A 20162-nucleotide genomic window follows, 5' to 3' on the forward strand; every position below is an offset into this window, starting at 1 on the left:
GGCACCATTCACCATCTCCAGTGCCTAAGAAAAGGCACAAAAAACTGTTGGCTGTCAATCCCCAGCACCGAAGACAGCCAGGCACGGAGATCAGAGTAGAGTGTGACCTAAGTCAGGGTACTCCTCTGTCTCAGTACCACAGAAGTCAGCACCGTTGACTCTGTCACCTACACAGACACCGTTGAGTCCAGTACCAGATGAGCCATCTACATGTGCGATACAGTGTGGTAACAACACTATCTCAGTGCCGACCATGTCAGTGGTGTTTGCCACTGCCAGAGACCTTCTATTGCTGTCAATACTGGTATCACTGGCCATACAAGAGTTGGCGGTGTCACTGCTGGCAGTCAGGAAGGAAACCCATTGGTTCCGATCATTGTTCGGTACCAGGCCCTTCGGTACTGTCAAAGGGGAAACCCGCTATGCGGGTATGATGGCTATGTCTGGCCATCCAGACATCCAGGGGGATCTAAGCAGGCCCTTTGCTGGGACACTCAACAGCACTATACCAGTTCCCATGATCAGAAGTGAGTTAAAGTTTCCTGGGGCCCTGGGCCAGAGCAAGTAGGGGTCCCCTCCTCACCTTTTCCGCCTGCGGTGCTGCTCCCATTCTGCCCCTTCTGCCTGCGGCCCTGCCCACAGCCCCACCCCTTTCTGCCTCTTCCCTGGGGGCAGGGCCCATCCTTGTTCCACCCAGGGTTCTCCCATTCGGCCTGTTCCCACACACTTCAGCCCTGCAACCCATTTTGCTCCTTTCTCCCCGTCCCCATGGCCCCAAGTCCAGAGAAGTTCTATCCCTGCACCACAGCCCTGGGGCACAGCAAGGAATGAGCGCTCCTCCAATCCCAGGGCCACAGCTGGGGTCTGGGTGCAGAGGCTTCCCCCGCCACCCTCCACACTTCTATGGGGTACCAGGATCAGGTCGCTGGGACTTCTCCCGTCCTGCCCGGTGCTTCTTCCAGAGAGCAGGTGTGGGGGCTTCCCCTGCCGCCCGGCAGTTTCTGTGGGAGACAGGTGAGGGGCACTAGGGCTTCCCCTGTCCGGGGACTTCTGCCAGGGACAGGGTCAGGGGTCGCTCTGGATAACCAGTCCGTGTTTTCAAATGACATGTCTGTCTGATTCCTGAAGGGCCTAGAAAGGCTATATCCTCAAGTAAGAGAGCTCTTTCCTCCCTGGGACCTGAACTTGATCTTATCAAAGCTCATGGGACCTCTATTTGAACCATTGGCAACATGTTCATTATTGTACCTCTCCTGGAAAGTGGTTTTCTTAGTGGCCATCACTTCGGCCAGAAGGTCTCAGAGCTCAGTGCCCTCACATCAGAGCCTCCGTATGTACTCTTTTTAAAGATAAGGGGCAGTTACGTCCTCCTCCCAGTTTCCTCCCAAAAGTGGTTTCACAATTTCTTAGCAATCAGGCACTCTGTCTTCCTGTCTTTTATCCGAAGCCATATGCAAATAGGGAAGAACAGCACCTTTACTCGTTGAACGTTAGATGAGCCCTAGATTTCCACATAATAAGGACAAAACCATTCCAAACGTCCACCCAATTGTTCGTAGTGGTAGCAGATAGGATGAGATTGTCTCCCAATCTTTTCACAGACAATTTCATCCTGGATCACTTCATGCATTCATACTTGTTACAGTCAAACAGGTGTTCCACCTCCAGCTATCCTGACTGCTCATTCCACAAGGTCGCAAGCATCCTCAGCAGCATTCCTATTGCTGATCCCTATTCAGGACATTTGTAAAGCAGCAGCCTGGTCTTCAGTGCACACATTCTCCTCCCATTACACCATCACTCAACGGTCCAGTGCTGATGTCAAATTTGGTTGAGTTGTCCTGCAGTCAGTGTTTCCATGAACTCCAGTCCCTCCACCTATTCAACTGCATGGACATCACCTAGAGTGGAATGCACATGTGCAATCCCTCAAAGAAGAAAAAACGGTTACTAACTTCCATTCCTGTTGTTCTTTGAGATGTGTTGCACATGTCCATTCCACGACCTACCCTCTTTCTCCCTACATCCCATTTTTCTGGAAAGAAGGAACCGAGGGGGCGCAAGGTCGGCTGGGCGCTTTATACTGGCACTATAGGCACGTGGCAGCAGAGGGTACTCTAACCGCCCCAACAGGTATCACTGAGGGAGAAATTTCTGGCGACTGTGCTCAGGTCACGCACACACCTAGAGTGGAATGGACATGTGCAACACATCTCCAAGAACAACAGTTACAGAAGGTTAGTAACCATTTTTTATTGCTTAAAGAAAGTGGTAGGCAAATGTTCTTTTGATAGCTTTTTCAGTTTGTATGTGCTAGTACAATTATTTATGAATGCCTCTTACTTTTAAGGGGAAAGAACCATTAGGCTTCTCATTACCAAGTGATGCACAACAGGCACTCCTACAAACATAAAAAGGATCCTACTGTTGGGTATAACAGTGATTTGATTTAACGGCAAGAATATTTGTGAAGAACAAGTCTATGACTTACATTTGTAGCTGGTTTTTCAGTCACTGCTGTTCTCTTTATATTGGCTGGTCTGTTTCATCTAGTGAAACATTTTTAAAAGGAGGTTTTATTTCTTGCTGCTATTGTCTGAGTCTTCAATTATAATTTTGGAAGATGCAGGGAAATGTATGTGTTACTTTCAGAAGTCATTTTAAACTAAGCTTTTGACATCTATAAAATAATCGTTCTTGGAGAAAATTCTCCAGACAGCATAGGAGCTGCAAGAGGCTCGTATGTAGCCTTAACACCCCATCCACACAGTCACATTGGGCTGCACGTTACCTCCATGTACAATGAGCCAGTTTATAGAAGGACATGGATATGACCTATGGCTCTACAATTTTACATCCCGTAGTCATAAAATAATCTGTTTCAGTCCAGAGACTGGAATAATGTCCACAAAGCAACTACAGGGCCATTGTACACGTATCTTGGTCATGCATTAGGGACAGGATTCTGTCCCCACAACTCCAACATCATTAACTCCCGTGAAGACCCATTACTCTCCTCAAAAGTGTCCAAGATGGTGTGTGTGACAGAATTTTAAAGTATAAGTAAGAGTAATAGATTAGATTCTTGGTACTTCTAGTTATTCTGCACTCAGGAGGCAAGACAAAGCAGCTGGATAATTGCCCTCCAGGGGGATTCTCTCGAACAGAGGGGGAGCCGTGTACATCTTTGCGTGAAGGACATGTCAAGTCTGGGGAGGATAGGCCATTGCCATGACATTCTTCCTGACCCTCGCCAGCGCAGTGGTCCATATGGACCAGTGACAGCTGACATAACTGAAAGCAGCCGTTAGATCATTTTAAATTATACCAGTGGTCATTTCAACCCTTTACTGTCCATACACAAGGATGAGCTCATCCACCACTGAAATGCTGCCACATCTGGAGTGAAATGTTGAAGAGTGCAAAGGAGAAGAAGCTGGGCAATGACTGTGTCAGGCTCCTCTGAACACCCTATAGAGTTGGGCATGCAAGGGGGAGCAGGCTGCACTGCCTGATGAGGTTCAGTAGTGGGCATACTTCGCCTGTATAACTGGGGGCTCAGGGATGCAACTTGCCTCTCAGCGCTCCCCCTAGGACAGTACAGTTCCACATCACCCCTATTCCAGGCTGTGCCTAACAGGCACAATCAAGTGACCAAGCATAAATTTAGCAATATGCTTTTAAAAATTTCAGTTCTTCCATACACAATTACATACTGTGGTAGAATCAGTCTGGTCTGTAAAAGTCTCTGGATATGTTTCAGAAAGAGTATTAATTGTTTACTATTGAAAAGTGGTGAATCAATGAATCATACTTTTGGTTACATTGACTAGCAAACTAAGAGGCTAGCTAGCTATTAGCTATGTCAGATGGATGGATAGATGGAGTGATGCAGCGTATTTCTAAGAAAACCCTAATGAAAATCAGTTATTTTGCTTTTCTGGTAGCTTGCTGGCAAAAGCTTCTAAATAAAGACAGATTGGTACTTGTAAGTTGCATTATCTGTCTGTGTGTGCATTTCCACTGCATCTCTCTGCATAATACAGTGACTAGGTGGTAATAAAATTAAGAAAGAGGCTCTGAGGTCAAACTCTGTGCCTCTTAGCTTGGTGCAGTCAGTGTAAAATCAAATATTAGCCACCCTTGTTCCACGATCTGTGCTGGTTTCTGCTGATGCAGAAGATGCTGTTCTCTGGCAGTGGAGGAGCATTAGGGACTCACAACCTCTCCTTTTGCTGTGCACCCACAATTACCCAGCACAGACCCAAAAATAGACATCACTGGCCAGGAGATGAGGTAACTCAGCACATTGTTAGTGCAGTTTCTCCAGGACTTGTATGGAGCCACCAACAAAGATCAAAGCTGCCTGCCACTAGCAGAGACAGCAACCACGGGCACACGTTGATGCTGCTTTCAGCAAAACTTCCTTGAGGTACAGTGGACCTGAACAATGCAGCGAGATATAGTTTCCATCTGCTTGTGCTAGCTAGGGTGACTCTGACTCACTGTACTTAGAAGCTGAACCAGGCTTAGATTTAACATTTCATATTATTGGGCCACACAAGCCCTGTTACAATTTGTCATTAATGTCACTTTCTGTCACTTTCAACCAAATCACATCTAGAACTAAACATTAAATTTAGAAAGATGGTTTAAAATATAAATAACATTTATTTGGTTGGTTAAATGTTTGCATAGAGGAGTGAAGTTCATGGAGATCTCAGTCAGTGGGACTGACTCAGGCCATTGTTAATAATAGTGACATTGGTAAATAAAGTACAAGGATCAAGATGTTACTACAGAGTGGTTCCAGAATACCAAAAGTGGCACACCGAAATTAATAATGAGGCTCAGCAGTATTAACTTAATGGCCATAGAAAATTAATTTAGGCTTTCTGTTTACACTTTGAAATCCAACTGGGAATGAATCTGTTAAGGGAGACACCCCCAAGGAAATATTTCTTGCACATGCATCTCATTTGTCTATATCTGATTTGTCGTCATCTTGCACAAACATCCCTCACCCTCTTCCATGCTACTCCATACTCATGGCCCCAAGCCTTGAACTGATCCACAAGTCCTCTACCCTCTCCTCAAGACCTATTTAAGTCTTATAGGCCATGACACCTATAAGAAAGTAGCAGGTTAATTTTTCCACTTCCTTAATATCTTTGTTGTATAGAGGTTCCAGAGCTGAGAGCAATTTATCGTGGGCAATCACACCACAACCTTGAATGCCTAAATAGGGATACCTGACACTTACTTCATCTACTTCTAACAGTATTTAAATATATATATATAAATTGTCTATTCCCCACACTAGACCCTTTGTATGTTACTTCTCTGCTTAGATTGTAAGTTCTTTAGGCAGGGACTGTGTCTTTGCGTATGTTTGTACAGCACCTACCAAAGCAGGGCACTGATCCAAATTTGGTCTCTAAGCACTATTGCAATATAAATATTAAAAAAGAAGAATTTATAAGTAAGAAAGATTTTATCCATTAGTTTTTATCCAAAGAATGGCTTTAGAATGTCTGCTACTCTAAATGAAGCTAAATCATAGACTCAGGTTAATTAGACAATAAAAGACCTTTTAGGCCACTGTGGCGGGGCGACATCTCACCGGTGCAGTGCCTCCTGCTGGTGTTCTTGGGAATTAGCTCATCCAGCACTCTGAGCGCCCTCTGCTGGCCGATGTCTCGCTTGCCTCAGGCCCCCGTGTCCCTCCTGGATCCCTGTGCCCCTTACCTTGGGGTTCTGTCCTCCGCAGTACCCTCGCTCTGGGTCTCCCCTCCCAGGGGAACCCCCAACCCTACCTTGCCTCAGTGGCTACTGCCAGTCATCATCCAGCCCCCACTCATTGGGCAGGCTGTAGTCTGTAATGGCCACTCATCATTGGCAAGGGGGTAGGACCTGCTGCCTTTGCCTATCACCAGGCTGCCCCTCTGCAGCCCCAGGAATTTCATAGGCCTTCAACAAGCCCTCAGCCTGGGGGTTTACCAGACTAGAGCTCCCCAGCTCCCTTTGCCCTTCCCCAGCACTGCTCCACCTCAGGTACCTTACTCCCATGCAGCTAGCCCTTCCTACTCCAGGGCTCAAGTGAGACTCTCCTGTCTCCTGGCCCCACAGCCCTTTTATCCAGGTCAGCTGTGGCCTGATTTAGCCAGCCACACCTGTGGCTGCTTCCCCAATCAGCCTAGCATGGCTGCTGTTAATCCCTGTTCTTCAGGAATGGGGCAGCCGCCCCACTACATCACCTATTCCATCCCCTCTTCAATGCAGAATTATTTCCTATAGTATATTTTCTAGCAGTTTGTCGAGTCTAGTTTTAAATGTCCCATTTTAAGGATCTTCCTTCATTTCCCTTGGGAGATTATTCCCCAGCATAGATCTCTACCAACCCAAAAATTCTTCTTTCTTTGTAGTATTAACATCTTTCATATATTTATAGACTGCTATCAAGGTTCCTCTTAATCATCTCTTAGCCAAGCTAAACATATATGCCTTTTTAAATATTTCCTTATAAATCAAACCCATCAGCCTCAAAATTATTTTTGTTTCTTTAATCTGATTTTTCCACATTATCAACATTTTTGTGCTCTGAAAAGGTTTATCATCTGCAGTCACACCACTGCCCTGAAGTAAGGATTATCATTTCCATGCTTCATGTAATGCCTCTGCATATGCAACTCAGAATTGCAATGGTGTGTTTTGCTGTCATATCCCCATGCATACTCCCATCTATTTCACTGCCCACTCTCACACCTAAGCCTCTTTCAGCATTACTTCTTTCCAATTTCTACCTCCTATTAGATAGCTTTGTTTCAGGTTCTTTTTCCCCATATGTATGTGTGACATTCTAGGGTGCAATCCAGACCAGTGAGGGGTTGTGTCACCCCTGCCCTGCAACTTTGTTCCTCACAATGCTTTGCTGTTGTAGCTTCAAACTTGGGTTGCTCACAAACAGCCTGCTAGCATGCAGGTCACACCATGAGTGTCTGTGCATAGCTACAGCCCTGGTCCAGCAGCTCTGACCCCACCAGCCTGTCAGCAAACACCAGACACGCTCTGGCTTTCACTGGCCTTGGCTTTCACATGAGGGGTGACCCCAACCCACTCCCAGTCCTGGATTCCCTCCCAAATCTGTGTTCTGCACTGTCCAGCCCTCTCCTGAACTGTCCAGATGTATTAGATCCATTGCCCCTCTAAGAGGTCAATATACAACAATTTGCCACTTTAAATGGAATTACCCACACAGTTCACAACACTGGATTAGTTTTGTTTAAAAAATAAAACAAGTTTATTTAACTACAAAGAGGGAGATTTTAAATGAATACAACAAGTAATGAGGCATTAAAGTCAGAAATGGTTACAAGAAAAATAAAGAGAGAATACTTTCTAAACTTAACAAATTAGACTTGGTTCAAGGTGAAGTTCTTTACCACATGTTTCCAGTAACATTAGGGACAAAATTCTCAGGCCAGGATCTGCTCTCAAAGTCCAACAGATATTTCTTTTGAGATGGATAGGACGAGAGAACTTGAGGTGTTTTTGCCCCTTACTTTTATAGTTCAGTCACCGTTTGAAATCTATTTTCCTGACAGTGACCCCTAGATAAAGTTCTTTCCAGCCCAGAGCAAGGAGATATGGCATCTTGTGGGGAGAGGAGTTATGCTGTTTTATTTTTTACTAAGATGCAGATCATCTTTGCCTTCTTTCTTCCCCCTGTCACTGCCTGAGGACTCTGTTTACAGCTTATACGCAAACACACATCCCTTTGTTTAAGACAGGTCTTCCTGACCAGTTCTACCTAACTGGGGCTACCTGAGTTTGAATATGTGCCTTTAACATCATACAGGGGGATTTCATAACTTTACACATAATGTTGCTACATACATTTCTCAATGATATTATTAACTAGTGAGTTATTAGTTTTCAAATGATATCTCACAAGGCATATTTTGTACAAGGATTATTACAATAGTGGGTAGGGTGTGAATACAGGGATGCATTCGGTCACTCTGAGCTTACATTCTCTCAACTTGAATCTCATTTGTTGTAGTCTTTATTGCTATTGTTTGTGTTACAGGTGCCCTGGTCAGGATCAGAGACCCATTGTGCTAGGTCCTGTGTAAACACAGAAGTAAAAATATTCTTTATTCAAAAGAAATTACAATTTGCGACAAGGAGCAACATGCTGGGGGGGGGGGGAGTGGGTAATTGATCAATCTCATAATAGACCAATATGTACATATACAACTATATATTTTTTGCAGTTACATCATGAAATATGTACATTCCCCACATGCTTCTCAGTAGCCTGTCCCATAGCTATTGAAAAATTGACCAGTTATTTTCAGTCATTGAAACAGAGCTGGGCTTTGAGAAGAGATAGTAGCCTTCCAATATAATTCAGTGAGGGCATTCCTTTCATAAGGGGTAAATGGAAGAAAATACAAAGCTGTTCGTGGGAGAGCTTCCAGAGAGTGGGAGAGGATCTACTGAAAGAGATGCTGAAGGAATGGTCAGAGAAGCAGCAAGAGAATCAGGGGATGTCAATAACAAACCTAAGGAAAGACTATATTAGTAAGGAGTGAGTAACTGACAGGGACAAAGGCATTAGAGAGGTCAAGAAGGATGAAGAAGGAGAACTAGGCTCTGGGATATAGTCAAGAAAGGGTCAAAAACGAGCTTGGTGGAGATCCAGGGTGGAGACAGATAATAAGCATTTGAGCAAAGATGAAAGGAAAAGGGACAGTAGTTGAAAAGGGAGCTATTCCCATGTTTCTAATCTCTCTGGCTCCTTTTGGCAATTTGGTGTTGTCTGTGAATTTCATTAACATGCTGTTGATCCCCTCTTCCAGATCATCATTGAGTTGTTAAATAAAATCGGACAACATCGATCCCTGCAGTATCCCACAAGGCTCTGCCTCCAACTGAATAAATTGCCAAATGTCATGAGTGCTGAAGTTCCACCAGTCAGTTTTCAATCCATGTGATAGAGAGAGGTTTTGTGAGATGCTTTACTGAAATATAAACATAGTATATCTACCACATTCTGATCATCCACCAATTTGTTTGATATATACACACACAATCAAATTTGTTTAGCTAGATTTGATCTTTATATATTCATGCTGATTATTGCCCATTGCTATATTATCTTCTAGATGTTTCTTTTATTATTGGTTTCACTATTATATTGGGGACTGACATTGGATTTATCTGATGGTAATTGATAGCATCCCTCTTTTTGAAGATTATTATAACATTCACTTTTTTCAGTCTTCTTGTATCCTTCCTGATTCTCCAGGACTATTCCAAAATAATTTGTAGTGGTTCAATACAGTTTGTAAGCAATTGTGTTAATATTTGAGGACGTAAATCGTTTAGACTAGCTGATTTGTATATATTCAGATTTTCTAACCTTTCCCTTAGCCATTCTTTACCAATAATTAATTACATTTTTAACATGGACTGGTTTATTCTCTAGTTGACTGAACTTATTTTCTTTATTTCTCTTTTAAAGACATATTTTTAAAAGGAGATTTTAAATCCATCGCTAAATATTAAAAACGCAATTTTTCTATATAGGGCCTGATCTTGCACCATTGAAGTTAATGGGAGTGGTGTCATTGACTTCACTGAGAGCAGGAATGAGCCCATGAGGAAGAGATAAGAGAGCCTTTAGGAGGGATTTTTATTAACAAAGGGCCTGCTGTCGCACTTTTATTAACAAAGGGCTTCCTCACAAGAGTAGTGTTTGCCACATTAGGCTCCATACAAACATTTTAGACTGGTGAGTGATGCAGAGTATCCTTGTATAGGGATTCATTTTAAGGGCTAAGAGAGATTACTCTATCCCCTAATACTATCTGTCTTCCAAGATAACCCAGTTGCATTGCACTTTAAACTTACAGAACATATCTGAAAATAAGGTACATTTTAACGTACTGCAAAATTAAATTAATACTAATATTTAGTATATGAACCAATGTTACTACTAATAGTAATATCTTATCTGGACAGTTTTGTATAGATGGTATGAAAATACTTAAAATACAGTATGCATATTTGGAACAAAACGACATTGAATATTCTAAACCTCCTCCTGAATGTGAACCCATTATTAAAGCAGTTTGGAAACTTGGCTCTACCATCCTGGGCTCCCCTGTGGTGTAACAAATTATGTTATTTTTCAGAGAGATGGATAGTGCCAAGAGGAGTCATAACAAAACTTAAAGTGAAGGTTGATTTTGAAACACGATTCATAGATACAGCAATATTGGTATATAACAAAAAAGGACTCTCTCACCATGGGAATTTTAAGAAAACTGCATTGAGCAAGATGGAAAATTCCTGTAACAAACCTTCATGGTTTCTGTTGGTACTTTTTAATATAAGACAATAGTGCCATCTGCAGTAGATTTTTGTACTTAAATTAACTTGTCAGGACAAAAACATGTTCTTTGTTCTTCTTTTAAATTAACATTTGCGTTTGTCTGAGGTTTTTCTTTTTTTTAAATAATTCACCTTTTAGATGAAGACCAGTAGTTCTCACATGGTCTATACATTATTGTTTCACAAATGTTTAGGTGAAAGTCAGTTCTTTGCACACAATTGTCATTTGTATTTTGTAAAGTGCTACATATATCCCTAGTGGTACTGTAGATAAATAGTTAATAATAATAGTAATATCCAAGAGATGTGCCTGAGCTACTAAATATTAATCTGCATTACAACCCCCGCAAAGTTCAGAGCTGTTTGGATTCAGGTTTTGGGTTCAGCCCAAGATCTATTTAAGATAGGTGGATGCTAGTACCAGATTTTGAATCTGAATCCAGGTTGCAGGTGAAAACCAACATCTTGCCCAAAATTTTGAATTCCATTGATTAATTTTTGCTGTTTTTTCTTTTCTTTCTTAAAATTCCTTAGAGCTGCTGTTTGGCAGTATTTTTTTTTTTTTTAAGTGATGAGGACTGGGGGGAAATAGCAAATACTATCTCGGCCATAATAATAGGTTGATTGTTATACATGCTATATCAGGAAATGTCTGTACTGTATAGAAGATATTGCTATAAAGAATGTTATTTAGATTGCAAAGTCAAGTACTTGAAAGTTAGGAAATACCAAATTTTTGATTGCCTGTGCAACCTTTAATTCTGCTCCCTGTATGTCCATCCTGTGCACTGAATGAGGCTGAGATCCTGTGGAAAAAATAGTTGGTGATCATGTAATTATAGACTGGATTATAATTCATAGCATGAGGAGGGCAAATTAAAATTGCATGGGCAGCTCTACATTTGGCATTTTCTAACTTTCAAGTGCTTTGCAACCCAAATAAAATTTTTATTATAGCTTTTGTGTGACCAGAATTGTGACTTCCTGTGTTACCCTTCTCAGCCGCAGTAATTGAGAGTTTTGCTGCTACAAAGCTATGTATCAGCTCCCTGACACCCCAGCTTATCTGTCCTGCCAGCAAACTCTTCAGGACTCTGCCAGTCCAGACCTTGTCTAACAAGTAACAATCAGTGAATCCCAACTCCTGAGATCTCCAGAGATGGCTTTCTGCAGTGTCCAGCCCTCTCACTGAACACTCACAGAGGTTATTACGTTAGCTGCTCCCTTAAAGAGACAGTATCCAGCAGCTTATTACCTTAACGTGGGTTAACAAACACTGTTTTAATCACAGCACTGAATTGGTTTATATTAAAAGTACAAGTTTATTAAACAAAAAGACATAGGTTTCAGTGATTCCAAGTATGAGGAATAAAGTTAGAAAGGGTTACAAGCAAACAAAAGTAAAAATACTCTTCTAAGACTAAAACCTGATTTAATAAATTAGAGTCTCTTGTTCAAAGAAGTGTTTCTTACCAAGTCTCTTTGACGCCATAGCTGACAAGACTCTCTGGCCAGGACCCTTCGCAGAGCTCAGAGTACTCAGTTCCTTTGCCTCCTCTCTGCTTATCTTTCCAAAGTTCATTGATCCTGCTTCAAGAGAAAGGAAGTCTTCCTGGGATGCAGTCTCCATCCCCCATCGAGATTAAGTGGTCATCTTTCTCTGCTTGCTGTCCTGGTGGCTTTGTTTTGCTTGCATGTTAATGTGCTTTCCTTGGTCTTCTGTCACACCTAGTCAAACAGGTGGAACCACATTCCTTTGTCTTGAACAGGTGTGGCTTAGGCACTGCTTGCCAAATACATTTTAAGAACATACTTCCAGCACATATTGATAAAGTCCTTTCTGGATTTACTGTACATACATAACACAAGAATATTAATGATCAGTGAGTTATTAGTTTTCCAATGATATATTACTTGCCATCTTTTGGGTATATATCATGATAACAGTATGTCAACTGGCATTGGGATGCTCTTAGGGTCACAAATTTGTGTGTGTGTGTGTTTAAGATAAAGGTAAAAAAAATTGTATGTGCAACTGTAGCAGCCTCCACCTCTTATCATGAATCATCAGCAGGGTCTGACTCCTGAACCTTCAACGCTACAGCATAATCTGCTACTATTTGAGCTGCCAGACTAACATAAACTGGCAGTAGGAGAAGGCAGTTTTCCCAGAGTGGGAGGGAAATGGGTCGCTGGGTCCAGGTGCTGGGCTGAAGTCTGGTTAGGGGGAAGCCCTGCCTGGCCTCGCTCTCTCTCTCTCTCCTCTGCCCCTGGAGTTGAGGATCCTCCTGACTTGTTTGTTGCCCCCAGAGGAGGGATTGTCCACGGGGGCCATGAGGTGAGTCTGGGGGAGGGGAATGTGGGGAGCCTGATCCATATATCTCTCCTTGCCTGGGAGATGGGGAAAGCACCTGACATGGTGCTCTTTGGGATAAATGGGCCACTGGGGCCATGCACTGGGTTTAGAGGTTTACAGTGAGTAGAGAACCAAGCCCAGTTTTCTTCTCACTCCTCTCTGACAGCTGCTCTGTGGCAGTTCTCTGGTGCCACTATGGTGGTAGCATGAGCTCAGCCTTGGAATGTTCATTGATTTTTGACAAGCTTCCAGAAATTTCATGAGGCGTACAAGTGGGAGAAAGGAAATATCAATTTTTAGTACGTTCATTCTCAGCGAAATTTGAATATGATTTCATGGGACAAAGAAGAGGCACTGCCATAGCCCAGAGGGGTTGCACCTGCCATTTTTAACTGGCCTGCTGCAGACAATGAGCGTATGAAAGCTGTTCAAAGACAAGGTCACAAGAAACCTTTATATTCTGCCTAAGGTTGTGGGGGAGTCTCCATCACTTGAAATTTTTAAATCAAGATTGGATGTCTTTCCAAAAGAGATGCTCAACCTCAACCAGAGGTTATGGGCTTGTTGCAGGAATCACTTGGTGAAATCCTGTGAAACTGGAGGTCAGACTGGAGGATCTAATGGACCCTTCTAGCCTTGGCATCTATGAAATGGAAATTGTTATGCAATGTAAATATAGTAGTTGTTACCAGATTCCTCTATTCTCTCTTAGTTCGTGACTGTCAGTTATCAGTATATGTTGCATTCAAGCTTCAGGGTTATAAAATGACCATGTTCTGTAATTTACTATCCTATGATTGCCACAGGATCAGTGAGCTGGAGCCCACTTGTGTCCTTGATGCTTTCCTCCATTGTCTCTCCCTCTTTTTTCCTATCCTATTAGGTTCCACTTCAGCAGGGTACTTAAGCACCTGTCTAATTTTAACCATGTAAGTAGACCCACTGAAGTCAGTGGGACTGGGCACTTGCTTAAAGTTAGGCAGGTATTTAAGCCCTTACTGACTCAGGGTCTTAAGGGACCAGTTGCTGTATCCAGTGCAAGAGCAGGAGAACTAAAACTGGTTTTACACTACCTTTGTAACTCCCCAGTTCCAAAGCTAGCCAGGTTCTGAGCCATTCTTGCAGCCACTGGATCACTCTGGAGCACAACATAACAGAACCCCAGCCATGCCCCGTTTTACCTTTACACCAAGAGTTTGGGGGGCAGGAATTGACGTAGAGCTGCTTATGCCAGCCCTGCGCCACCCAGGGATTCCTTCTCACAAGGTGTTAGTTGGACCAGATTTACAGCCTCTTTCCACCCCTGCAACCATGCAAAGGGACTGTAGCTGGGCCAAGAATCTGGCTCAGACTTTTCAGTGTTAGTTTTTAATTAGGTGGAGGTGCTTATTTAAAAATATGGGAAATTCATATATTAGGTTCTACAAAGTATCCCCAGTAGCGATCTCTCGGCTGCCCATCACTGATGTCAACACACTAAAATTCAGAACCCTTCAAGGTCTTTAAAGAAGTCAGCAAAAACTTGCAGCATCCCAGAATGCAGATGACTGTATCAAGCATCATTTACCTAATGGCACTGCCTGTCTCTAATGTATTCAGATAAATATAAACGTTTTATATATAAATATTTTATCTTTAAACGTTAATAATTCACAGAATAGTGCACATGCCCCAGATTGATTTATTGTGGTAATATGCTATGGTAATAGGAAATTAAATAGAAAGTCATTAATGTAATGATATTGTAACTTCAAGTTATATCATCAATATTTATTTCATACTAGCATTTCCTCTAGAGTTTTTATTATTTTCAATATTTACAGTGACTGCTTTAATTTTTGCTTTCATTTGTTAATATATGCTTCAGCGATCTTGAGTCAATTTAAGCTTAGCACTGCAGTGCCATCATATATTATTTAAATCTAGTATGAGAAGAAATTTTTCTACATAATAAAAATAATATTTCAGAGTGTATGCATTTCTCTGTTGTTTACTTATCTTTTTATAGTCCCATATAACGCACAGAAGGAGCCTGCAACAGTCTTTCCACTGGCTTCAGTGGGCTTTGGATCTGACCCCATGGCAGGATGGCTTGCACTCAGTTGAAGAGGTGTGGGAGCATAGTTATGGCACTGCATTTGACACTAAGGACTTGTTTATATGTGGGATAATACACACACTCTGAAGGGTGTGATTTACAAAGTGCACTAAAGTATTGAGCATTACTTGGTCTGTGTAGACCCTGCTGGTGCACACTGAGGGTTCCCTAGTGCACCTTAATATAGCTTTGTTGAAACAGTACTATGTAAAGCACACTGGGGAACCTTTAGTGAGCACCAGCAGGGTCTACACTGACCAATTGATGAGCAACGTGTTAGTGCACTTTAGGAATTAGTGTAGTGTAGTGTGCATACTCACTGTGTGGACAATCCCTAAGAAAGGGGGCTTTGTAACAAAAATATTTCAAGAAATATTGATTGACAGGCTATAAAATAGTTACATTTTCTTTACACTCCACCAATCCCCATTTCCCAAATCTGCCTTTTTAACCAAATCTAAATGTTCAACATAATCTTTCTGTATATTTCAAGGCATATGAAGTGGTGATAAGATTCAGATTTCAAACTCAAAGCTTTTTAGCTTTCTGAGACAGTTGGAGATCTAGCCCATTGTTCAGTTCAACACATAAACTGTGTGTCCTATTTCAGGTTTCTGGATTTTTCCTTTTTAAAAACAAGAATGTTTAATGTAAAAACATCTGTTAATGCACACATAGCTAAGGGAAGATACCTCAGGAAGTTCAGTTCTGATTTTCTCAGCATCTTTTACTCTGACACACTGCCACATACAACACATAAATATTATGGTGCATACAGTAATGCAAAATATGTTGGGATTGACATCAGAGCCATGACTTTGAATTTCCTGACTTTAGTGTATATGAAATTCTTTAAAATGTTTTTTAATCAATGCAATATTTTGCTTTCCCTCTCCCTTGTATTTCCCATTTCACTCTCCATACTTGTGGGCAATAAGAGATGTAGCTTTACCCCACTCCGCCCACATTCACCCAATACTGTGGCCAGCAAAGCACTGCTGATGTATCAGGTGATATATGCTGCACCAAGTATTGGGCTGGCATAGGTGACATTCGTCTTGGAACATGGTGGGGAACCAAGAGGGAGATTGTGGTTTTCTGAGTCACAGTTTGATTTCTGGGCTGCTCCTGGGTCAGTGAAACAATGCACTGCCCTGTACACAGGGCGTTGCCATGAGCCCTAAGTAAGGTACTATTTAAGACAAATAAGGATATCAGAATCTGGCCCTTTCTAAGACAAGTATTAAAGTTTTTCTAGCCCTAAGAATATTTTTCTCCTTTTTCTGCCAAACAGTGCTAGTTCAGTGCTTAATATCACAAAATCATTAACTGGCTTCTCTTTTTCTTTTTGTATTGTTGAATGGCTTTTCTGTTCCATCCTGGATATAATGTGGGGACATTTGTTCGCTGTTGGCAATGGTGTTATATAATTCACGCAATCCTCACAATGATGTATGGATAGCACATGGTGAGAAACATGATGAACCCATTGCGGCAGTAAACCAGGATGGTTATAGCAATGTTGAAGGGCCAAAATCTGCAAGCACTCCTAAAACAACTAGAAAAACAAAAGATAAAGCAACTGAGAAGGCAGAAAAAGAAAAGTCCAGTAAAGATAAAACAGCGTCTACATCTAGACCGGAATCTCAGGTAAGAGTAAATCCAGGAAGCCTGTAAATAATGTCTATGTGCAACCCCAACATTTCCTAGATGTTCTTTGGCACAAAATTATATTAACTTTCCCTCACTTGGTGGTTCCATATTTACAAATAAACTGTGTCCTCATACAGGGTGTAAAAGTGCTTACAGGCAGCTAAACCAGAATAACCGGGACTACATATATTACTCTATGCCATGCTTTGTCTCCTTCCTAAATATGTAGAAATGTTGGACTAGATATGTAAAATATGTTCATCTTGTGTTATATGATTGATGTATTTGTTTGGTCACAACAATATCATTTCGGAGACAAACTACACCCAGCCTCACTTACATGAAAGATATGTTGATCTCATGACTTGCACTTCAGGGGAATTCCTGGCCCTCGTACACATAGCCTAAGCAGCTATGCAGTACTCGGGATTTCCGCAGGGGCCCAAGGATGAAGAAAGGAGTCTTTCCACCACATCCAGGCTCAGGTCTGAAGTAGCTTCGGTGTTGGTTACAACCCTCCCATCAGGCAGCAAGAGTGGCTGGTGGAGCCACTTAGTGATAGATCTGCAGGCATTGCCCTGCCCACCAACTCCCCTCTTCTGAGGTAGCACAATCTGAGGGTATCATTTTAATTTTAATCATCCTTCTATGGGAATCCCATAGGAAGGAGTTAACCGTACTCAGAGAGTTGTTATTAATGGTTCCCAATCCTGCTGGAAAGGCATAACGAGTGGGGTTCCGCAGGGGTCTGTTTTGGGACCGGCTCTGTTCAATATCTTCATTAACGACTTAGATATTGGCATAGAAAGTACGCTTATTAAGTTTGCGGATGATACCAAACTGGGAGGGATTGCAACTGCTTTGGAGGACAGGGTCATAATTCAAAATGATCTGGACAAATTGGAGAAATGGTCTGAGTTAAACAGGATGAAGTTTAATAAAGACAAATGCAAAGTGCTCCACTTAGGAAGAAAAAATCAGTTTCACACATACAGAATGGGAAGAGACTGTCTAGGAAGGAGTACGGCAGAAAGGGATCTAGGGGTTATAGTGGACCACAAGCTAAATATGAGTCAACAGTGTGATGCTGTTGCAAAAAAAAGCAAACATGATTCTGGGATGTATTAACAGGTGTGTTGTGAGCAAGACACGAGAAGTCATTCTTCCGCTCTACTCTGCTCTGGTTAGGCCTCAGCTGGAGTATTGTGTCCAGTTCTGGGCACCGCATCTCCACCGAAAGATGTGGAGAAATTGGAAAGGGAAGAGCAATTGGAAATTGGAAAGAGAAGAGCAACAAGAATGATTAAAGGTCTTGAGAACATGACCTATGAAGGAAGGCTGAAAGAATTGGGTTTGTTTAGTTTGGAAAAGAGAAGACTGAGAGGGGACATGATAGCAGTTTTCAGGTATCTAAAAGGGTGTCATAAGGAGGAGGGAGAAAACTTGTTCACCTTAGCCTCTGAGGATAGAACAAGAAGCAATGGGCTTAAACTGCAGCAAGGGAGGTCTAGGTTGGACATTAGGAAAAAGTTCCTAACTGTCAGGGTGGTTAAACACTGGAATAAATTGCCTAGGGAGGTTGTGGAATCTCCATCTCTGGAGATATTTAAGAGTAGGTTAGATAAATGTCTATCAGGGATGGTCTAGACAGTATTTGGTCCTGCCATGCGGGCAGGGGACTGGACTCGATGACCTCTCGAGGTCCCTTCCAGTCCTAGAATCTATGAATCTATGAAAAGTGGAGGATGTCTCCATGAGGATTTCATGCAGAATTTCTCCCTAATTGTTCTGGGAGGCCTCTTCATATACCTACAGCTTCCTTGTGATTCACATGGGGGAGGTCGGGGACATCCATGCTAACTATGGGATGCATCTTTAGCATTGTCCTCTGGTCCTTGGCAGTACAGCTTCAATGAAGCCACACTGTCAGGGCTTCTGCAACTGGAGGTGGTATCCTCAGAAAATCAATAGAACCTCTGATTGTGTTAGATTTCTACCATCAGCTCTGAATGGGAAAAAACACGCCTACCTCCTCTCTGCATGTATCCTGACTGTTCAGAGAGCCCTTTGTAGGATGTAGGCAAAAGGTGACATGCTGCTACAGAGGTGGCTGAGACTCTTTCTATTCAAAAGGAGCTCTGCACCTGAACCGATCAGGCACAATTGGCTTCTTAGGCAGAAAATTACCATCCTTTTCCAAAATGATTATCTCATTGGTAAGCTAGTGTCAGTGAGATAGTTATTTTTAACATTGATATGCTTGAAATGGAATAAGAGAACTTTCATGATGATTTAATTCCAGCCATCTGGTGTGCAGCCACTCCCTACTGAGTGTGAGCACACCCATGAACATCAGAGGATGGCATTAATAAAAAAAAGGCTTCCTTTGGCAATCACGCTCTACTAAGCAGTGAATATCAAAAGTGTGCAGGACTCTCAAATAAGTGGGAAATTATCAAAGAGCAGAAAAAAATGACTAGATCCTAAAAAGAAATAATGAATGTAGACTAACCAATAAGTTTAGTTCACTTGCTTTATTCCATTCCACCTTCAGCAGTCTGATCCGAACAAACCTTACTGGATCTTGCGTCTAGTCATTGAACAAAGTGAGGCAGAGGTGCTGGAACTGAAGAAAGACACAGAGAGAGCAGATGAGATCAAAGCCATGAAGCAAGCATGGGAGTCTGCAGAACCAGGAAGAGCTGTCAAGGTAATCAGAGCTCATCCTATTACTGTTACATTGTGTAAAAAGTCCCAAGGGTGGTCTGTGTCAGAACAGTGCCAATTAGGAGATCTGCATTCACTCCCCAGGAAGAGGGACAGTGTTGCACAGTTTAAAGAGTGAGAAGTGCCGATGGGAGTGGATTAACAGACTTCCATGGGGACAAACCTGTAAGGAAATGCTTCATATCCATTACTTGTGTCCTACTCCTGCAATCAGACCCACACAGCCCAATCCTTGCACTTGTGAGTATCTGATTGTGGAAACACGGCCCAAATTTCACAGAGAGAGATTTTGAAAAGCTTACTGAGGAAAAACATTGAAGTCAGGGGTAGTTCTTGCCTGAGGAAAGACTGGGATTTGGCCCAGAGTAAACAGTATTTTTTGTTTATTATTACTTTTTACTGTTGCTAAACCTAATGAAATGCAAAAACAATTTTTAGAGAATTTTTTTAATTTTCCAAAAAACAGATCATAGTATTAAGAATACAGTCCAAACTTCTATAGAACCTCTCATTGCTTGTTAGTGAGTAGCACTTTAAATTCTTGTTTTTGTAAGTGTTCTGTTCTTTATGGTTAACAAAAGGTTGTTTTTACTGTGCAAGTGCTAACAGTTAAACAGCACCAAATCTAAGGGGAAAAGATATTTGTTTAAATATTTATTTTTATTGCTGATTTCTTATGTCAGTTCACATGCTGATACAATATATGTTATATGATGCCATAACAGGAGGAAAGGCAATGTGGCTTTGTTTCTCCAGACATATTTGCAGCACTAAATCTGTGTAAAAATCTCAATTTTTGCTTCCTGCCTCAGGCAGAGTTATAAACAGCCTACTGATGCATTGTTTTTAGATGATGCAGACAGCATTAGTATCATATAAGTGGCATATACTGTATATATTCAGTATGCAAAGACTGTAGTGATAAGA

At 41.9% G+C, this 20162-nt stretch overlaps 1 protein-coding gene across 1 annotated transcript in view; it reads left to right on the forward strand.

Moving 5' to 3' along the window:
- The window catches only part of ADGB (androglobin), a 209573-nt gene that overhangs the window by 172019 nt on the left and 17392 nt on the right, over nt 1–20162 (forward strand). The window contains 2 exon segments of the mRNA XM_065401716.1: nt 16318–16505; nt 19063–19218. Coding sequence (XP_065257788.1) covers nt 16318–16505; nt 19063–19218 — 344 coding nt within the window.

This window comes from Emys orbicularis, chromosome 3, assembly GCF_028017835.1.
Source record: "Emys orbicularis isolate rEmyOrb1 chromosome 3, rEmyOrb1.hap1, whole genome shotgun sequence".
Lineage (NCBI taxonomy): Eukaryota > Metazoa > Chordata > Testudines > Emydidae > Emys > Emys orbicularis.